Source organism: Lampetra planeri, unplaced genomic scaffold, assembly GCF_965212315.1.
Source record: "Lampetra planeri unplaced genomic scaffold, kcLamPlan1.2.h2 scaffold_508, whole genome shotgun sequence".
NCBI lineage: Eukaryota > Metazoa > Chordata > Hyperoartia > Petromyzontiformes > Petromyzontidae > Lampetra > Lampetra planeri.
Window position 1 is genome coordinate 41,200 of NW_027615331.1, and position 7,464 is coordinate 48,663.

At 57.5% G+C, this 7,464-nt stretch overlaps 1 protein-coding gene across 1 annotated transcript; it reads left to right on the top strand.

The window, feature by feature from the left end:
• Positions 1–734: 734 nt before the first annotated feature.
• Positions 735–7,436, top strand: LOC144741333 (T-box transcription factor TBX5-A-like; the record flags this gene model as incomplete). Its single annotated transcript, XM_078623914.1, has 6 exons — positions 735–836; positions 2,564–2,661; positions 3,385–3,504; positions 4,078–4,225; positions 4,970–5,122; positions 7,345–7,436. Coding segments are annotated over exons 1-6 (713 nt in total), but the record flags the coding sequence as incomplete, so codon positions are not given.
• Positions 7,437–7,464: the final 28 nt, after the last annotated feature.

The following is a 7,464-nucleotide window of genomic DNA, read 5'->3' on the forward strand; positions in this document are numbered from 1 at the left end:
GGGGATTAACGGGAGGGGGGGGGGTGAAAGGGGGGGAGGAGGAAGGCTGGGACTCGGGGGGGGGGTTGTATCGTCAACACCAGTGACGATTATCTGAACCGGTCCTGGGCCTCCCCCTAGGTCGACTCAGCCTCAAACGTGTAGCTGGTGCGATGCGATGTGTACACATCACTGCTGGAGAGACAAAGGCGGCCTGGGTGTGGTGGCGGCCACCCACCCACTCCCTCGTGTGCCGTGTCGGCTTTCATAGGCGCCACGGTGGCCAGGAGATGTTGACTACCTCGCCTGGTGTGCAGGAGGTCGTGGGTTCGATCCCTACCCTGACGCCTGCTGCTGCTGTATATTTGGAGCCTGCGTGTCTTTCTCTCTCCCCGTGGTCGTGTGGACTTTTCTCCGCGTCCTCTGGGTTTTTCCCTCCACATTGAGAACCAACATCACCACGCGTCTCAGAGTTATTTCGCCGCTGGCTCTACATGTCCACGTGGTGATGATGATGATGATCAGTCGCCACTTCGTCCAGCAGCTGTCACCAGTGGTGACGAGGTCGCTTCTGAGAAAACAGCTACGTAGCAGCTCAGTGGGGCCTGACCTGGTAAAACATTTACAAAATGTTAAATTTTAAATAGTTTATAGCTGCCCCGTAAAGTAATGCTGAGCACGGTAGTACCCGGCGCTCTGTGCGTGATCCACCAATCCCGGCTCACCACGCCCGTGTCTCCTTCCTCCGCAGAGCCATGTCGGATGAGTTGGGGCCAGGGCCTCGCTCCCCCGCGTCTCCCCCAGAGCCCCCCCCTCCCGCCTCGCCCGCCCACAGTCCCGCCCCCACGCCACAGCAGGTGACACTCCTCACCACCTCGCTCACCAACTCGCTCACCAACTCACCCGCTCGCTCATCAACTCGCTCACCAACTCACCCGCTCGCTCCCCAACTCGCTCGCCAACTCGCCCACTCACTCATCAACTCGCTCGCCATTTCACCAACTCGCTCACCAACTCACTCACCAACTCGATCACCAACTCACCAACTCGCTCACCATCTCGCTCGCCAACTCGCCCGCTCACTCATCAACTCGCTCGCCATTTCACCAACTAGCTCACCAACTCACTCTCTCACTCACCAACTCGCTCACCAACTCGCTCACCAACTCGTTCACCAACTCACCCGCTCGCTCATCAACTCGCTCACCAACTCACCCAATCACTCACCAACTCGCTCGCCAATTCACTCAATCACTCACCAACTCACCCGCTCGCTCATCAACTCGCTCACCAACTCACCCAATCACTCACCAACTCACTCACTCGCTCACCAACTTGCTCACCAAATCACCCACTCACTGACCAACTCGCTCACCAACTCACTCGCCAACTCGACCACTCACTCATCAACTCGCTCACCAACTCGCCCGCTCGCTCCCCAACTCGCTCCCCAACTTGCTCACCAACTCGCTCACCAACTCGCTCACCAACTCGCTCACCAACTCGCCCGCTCGCTCACCAACTCGCCCGCTCGCTCTCCAACTCGCTCCCCAACTTGCTCACCAACTCGCTCACCAAACCACCCACTCACTGACCAACTCGCTCACCAACTCACTCGCTCACTCACCCACTCATGAACCCACAGAATTGCTCACCGAATCTCCGATACACTCTCATTGTCAGCCATCCACGAAATCACCCACGCATCCACCGACTCACCAAATCACACACGGTCTGACTAACATACTCACCAACTCACTCACCTGATCCCCGACTCACCAGCCGACTCAGTCACTCACCCATCCACGAACTGTCAATAAACTTACTCACCTATTCACTCGCTCACTCACCTCACCAACTTACCCATTCACCCACCCACTGAACTCCCCAAAGTAATCCCCACTCACCCAATCACTCACCCACCCACCCATCTACTAACTCAACAATGGAACTCACTCGCCAACGGACTCACGCTGCGTGCAGCTGCAGTGGGGAGCGGTGGTGCAGCGGTTAGCAGCGCACTGCGCTACGAACCCAACGAACCCGAGTTCGATTCCCGCTCACGACCAATAGCAGTGGCGAACATTTTCACCGGTCCTGAGCCTCCCCTAGATCGACTCAGCATCAAATGAGTACCTGGTGCGGTGTGTAGTAAACATCGCCACTGGGGAGACAAAGGCGGCCGGGCGTGGTGCTGGCCACACCACCGCCTCGTGTGCCATGCCAGCCTTCACAGGTGCTGCTCACTAACAGCACTTGCCCCAACACTCTGTGAAGGCTACACGGGGGGTCTTTGTGTTTTTTTATTGTATAGCGTGGGGAGCGGTAGCTTTGACCGCTAAGCTAACGACTCCGGTCACCCTAGTTCGATTCCCGCTCACGGCCAACATCTGAACCGGTCCTGGGCCTCCCCTACGTCGACTCAGCCTCAAATGAGGTTGAGGGGCGGCCGGGCATGGCGCTCGCCACCCCACCACGTCGCGTGGCCGTGCCGGCCTGCTGCTGCTGCTGCTGCCGCTCGCTCCTCGCGGCACTTGCCCCTTCGGTGTGGTTGAGGCTACCTGGGGGGTCTTTGTCTGTGCAGGGCGGGCTGGAGGGGGCGCGCGTGCACCTGCACGAGAAGGAGCTGTGGGGGCGCTTCCACGACGCAGGCACCGAGATGATCATCACCAAGGCGGGACGGTGAGACCGACGCGACGCGCATTACACAACGCAATGTACACACAACACACACTACACAGTGTACACACAACACACACTACACAGTGTACACACAACACACACTACACAGTGTACACACAACACACACTACACAGTGTACACACAACGCACACTACACAATGTACACACAACACACTACACAATGTACACAATGTACACACAACGCACACTACACAATGTACACACAATGTACACACAACACACACTATAACATGCACGACATAATACACAATATACACACGACGCATTACACAACGCACACTATACAATGTACACAACACCAACACACCATATGACGGGAGGCCACGTGGTGTGTGACGGGAGGCCACGTGGTGAGAAACGCTAAACGTGTAATAATGTTCAAACTCGGGGAGAAAACATCGAACGTGGCACTCGCCTCGCGTCGTCACCCCACGCTGCCGTGACGAGTCATCTGTAACGACCAACGTCACTATCTCCGTGTCCCATGTCCCATGTCACATGTCCCATGTCCCATGTCCCCATGCCCCATGTCTCCGTGCCCCATGTCCCATGTCCCATGTCCCCGTGTCCTCATGTCCCATGTCCCACGTTACATGTCCCCGTGTCCCATGTCCCATGTCCCATGTCCCCGTGTCCTCATGTCCCATGTCCCACGTTACATGTCCCATGTTACATGTCCCATGTCTCCGTGTCCGCACGCAGCCGCATGTTCCCGGGCCTGAAGGTGCGTGTGTCGGGCCTGTCCCCGCGCACCAAGTACATCCTGCTCATGGACGTGTGTCCCGCCGACGGCCACCGATACAAGTTCGCAGACAACAAGTGGTGGGTGGGGCTAGTGGGCGAGGGCGGGGCTAGGATTCAGGGGGGGCGGGGCTAGGATGCAGGGGGGGCGGGGCTAGCGTACGTCGTCGGTTTTTCTGCCGATTCCGTTCCGTGCGTTTGTATCGCTTGAACAGAGTCGATTCCCAACGGAATCGGAGGTAGCAGGCCACGCGAGAGGGCGCGTGGCGCCGTATCGGCGCCGGCTACCGCAGAGTGGCGGCGGTCGTGTCGCGACAGTTCTCTGCTGTGAGCGCAACGTCTTTAGAAACAGCGGCGCCGCTGCAACGCCTCTCTCGAATGAAATGAACGCCGAACCCGTGGCCGCGCGTCCCGAGATTCGGCGATGAGCGGGGAGACCCTCACCCCCTGCGACCTGCTGACGTCTCGGAACAGGGTTTAACGGCAATTCTACCGGCGCACGCGCACACGCGATCGAGCGCGATCTGACCGGGCAAAATCAAATTCTTTGGATCCGTATAATCCGGTGGCGACAGCCCCGCGCGCCGTGAACGCCGTCGCCGCTGTCGCTGACTCGTGGCACCTGGTGTGCGGGTGTGGGGCGGGGGGGGGCAGGAGTGTGAGCGGGAAGGCCGAGGCGGCGATGCCGGGCCGCCTCTACGTGCACCCCGACTCGCCCGCCCCGGGGGCCCACTGGATGCGCCAACTCGTCTCCTTCCAGAAGCTGAAGCTCACCAACAACCACCTGGACCCGTTCGGACACGTACGGCACACACACACACACCACCACTCCGTACAGCACACACACACACACCACCACCACCACCACTCCGTACGGCACACACACACACACCACCACCACCACTCCGTACGGCACACACACACACACACCACCAACACTACGTACGGCACACACACACACACACCACCACCAGCCCACCACTCCGGCTCCTCCTCTCCCGCATCCTCCCCTCTTCTCCCACCTCCCCTCCCCCGCCTCCCCTCCACCTCCCCCCCCTCCTCCTCCCCCCCCTCCTCCTCCCCCCCTCCTCCTCTCCCACCTCCTCGTCCCCCGCCTCCTCCGCTCTCCTTATCTGATTGGCTTGTTTACTCTGTACCTGATTGGTCGAGCTGCCCACTGAGTACTTGAATGGGTAATTTCTCATTCATCTGATTGGTTGCTGCTTGTTCACATGGTGGCTGATTGTATGTCATTGGTTGAGAGTTAGTAACTGGTTGGTTGACGCTAAAACTGATTAACAGTCGAAGTGCTATATGATCGGTTGATGGTCGATATATTGCTTGAATGTGATTGGTTGGCAGTTGCCGTACTGCTTGTGATTGATTGACAAGCCGGCTTGCTGATTGTGATTGATTGACAGTCGGCTTGCTGATTGTGATTGGTTGACAGTTGACGTGCTGCTTGTGATTGATTGACAGTCGACGTGCTGCTTGTGATTGGTTGACAAGCCGGCGTGCGTGCCGATTGGCTGATTGCGCGTCACAGATCATCCTCAACTCGATGCACAAGTACCAGCCGCGGCTGCACGTGGTCCGTGCCGACGAGGCCAACGGCTTCGGCTCGGGCCGCACGGCCTTCAGCACGCACGCCTTCCCCGAGACGGCCTTCGTCGCCGTCACCTCCTACCAGAACCACCGCGTACGCACACGCTCACCACTCGCTCGCTCGCTCGCTCACTCGCTCACCCACCACTCGCTCGCTCACTCACTCGCTCCTCACTCACTCGCTCCTCCCTCACTCGCTCCTCACTTACTCGCTCCTCACTCGCTCACTCACTTGCTCGCTTCTCACTCGCTCAATCCTCACTCACTCCTCACTCACCCACCCACCACTAGCTCACTCACTCGCTCCTCACTCACTCGCTCCTCACTCACTCACTCATTCCTCACTCACTCACTCACCCACCACTCGCTCACTCGCTCGCTTCTCACCCACCACTCGCTCACTCGCTCCTCACTCACTCCTCACGCACTCACTCACCCACTCACCCACTCACTCACCCACTCACTCACCCACTCACTCACTCACCCACTCACTCATCCACTCCTCACTCACTCACCATTCACCCACTCACCCACTCACTCACTCGCCCACCACTCGCTCACTCACTCGCTCGTCACTCACTCACTCATCACTCACTCCTCACACACTCACTCACCACTCGCTCACTCACTCACCCACCACTCGCTCACTCACTCACTACTCCTCACTCACTCCTCACTCACCCACCACTCGCTCACTCACTCACCCACTCAATCACTCACCCACCACTCACTCGCTCCTCGCTCACTCGTAGTCCAGTCTCTCTCCTCCGTGTTAAACTGACATCATCATCGTCACTATCGTCACCATGGTTACCATCATCACAGCACCATCCCACTGCACCGTGACATCACTCTCTGCCCCCCCTCCCCACACGCAACACAGAGGGCACGGACACGTGCAGGAGTGAAGCCGTAGCAATGGCATCGTCAAGTTCCATGCCAGTGCGTGGGGGGGTGGGGGGTGCCCTGACGCCTCCTCTCCTCGCCACGCTCCCCCTCTCTCTCGCTCTGTGCGTGAGCGGCGAGTTGTGGCGAGCGCCGTGTACGCACGCGAGCCGCGGCCTTTTTACTGCGGAGATTTACGCAGAGGTGGGCTTGGGGGTCGGGTTCCTCCTCCTCCTCCTGCTGCTCCTGCTGCTGCTGTGTACGGGCTACCGTTGGCCACTGCAGGGGGCTGGAGGTTGCCCCCTTCGCTTTATGAGGGCGCGAGGACTGGCGAGTGCCAGAGCCCCGAGACGATCCTCCTCCCACGCCTGCGGCGTCAGTATTTTTATTTGTTCAATGGGGCTCTTTTTTTCAGCCAGCTTGGCTCAGGTTTGGGTCAAATGCGCCGTTGCGCAAGGGGCAAGCACGGCGGCTAGGAGATGTTGACTACCTCGCCAGGTGTGCAGGAGGTCGTGAGCTCGATCACAACCCTGACGCCTGCTGCTGTATATTTGGAGTTTGCGTGTCTCTCTCTCTCATCATCATCATCGCGGTGGCTAGGAGATGTTGACTACCTCGCCAGGTGTGCAGGAGGTCGTGGGTTCGATCACGACCCTGACGCCTGCTGCTGCTGTATATTTGGAGTTTGCGTGTCTCTCTCTCATCATCATCATCGCGGTGGCTAGGAGATGTTGACTACCTCGCCAGGTGTGCAGGAGGTCGTGGGTTCGATCCCGACTCTGACGCCTGCTGCTGTATACTTGCAGTCTGCGTCTCTTTCTCTCTCCCCGTGGTCGCGTGGATTTTTCTCCGGGTCCTCCGGTTTTTCTCCACATTTAGAATCAACATTAACATCACCACTACGCGTTTTGAGTGATTTGCTACTGCTGAACATGTCCACGTGATGAGCCACTTCCTGGAGTTATTATTTGCGGCAGCCAAGCAGCTTCTGAGAGCTCAGTAGGACCTTACCTGGTAAAATAAAAAAAATAGTTTATAGTTTTTATAGTTTCACTCAGGCAACCGGAGAACAGCAGCAGACTCATGTCTTTTTCTGTCTTAACTTGTCACTCAAACAGCGAACAATTTTACATAAGTATGCACAAGTACTATTAAGATGAATAACAATACAATTTATTTTTAACTTTTCAATCTAGCCAATGATTTTCTCATGCTTATCTGCGTCACTCTTCCGGTAACTCAAATCGGGCGATGATTTGAAACACCGCTCAACCAAACTGATCTCCCGAGAGGGGAAACGTCTTTAAATTAAAATGCAGCGCTCTGAGCTCCAGCTCAGAATCAGAATCTTTATTCCGACTTCACCAGGAGGAGGACTCCGTCTCTCTCAGGCCACCATCTGTCGTTCTCCCCGCCTCTGGCTGCCTGCAGATCACGCAGCTCAAGATCGAGAACAACCCATTCGCCAAGGGCTTCCGTGGCGGGGATGAACTGGAGCTGCAAAGGGTGGCACGGTTACACAGGTAGCAGGCGTGCGTGTGCGGGCGTGTG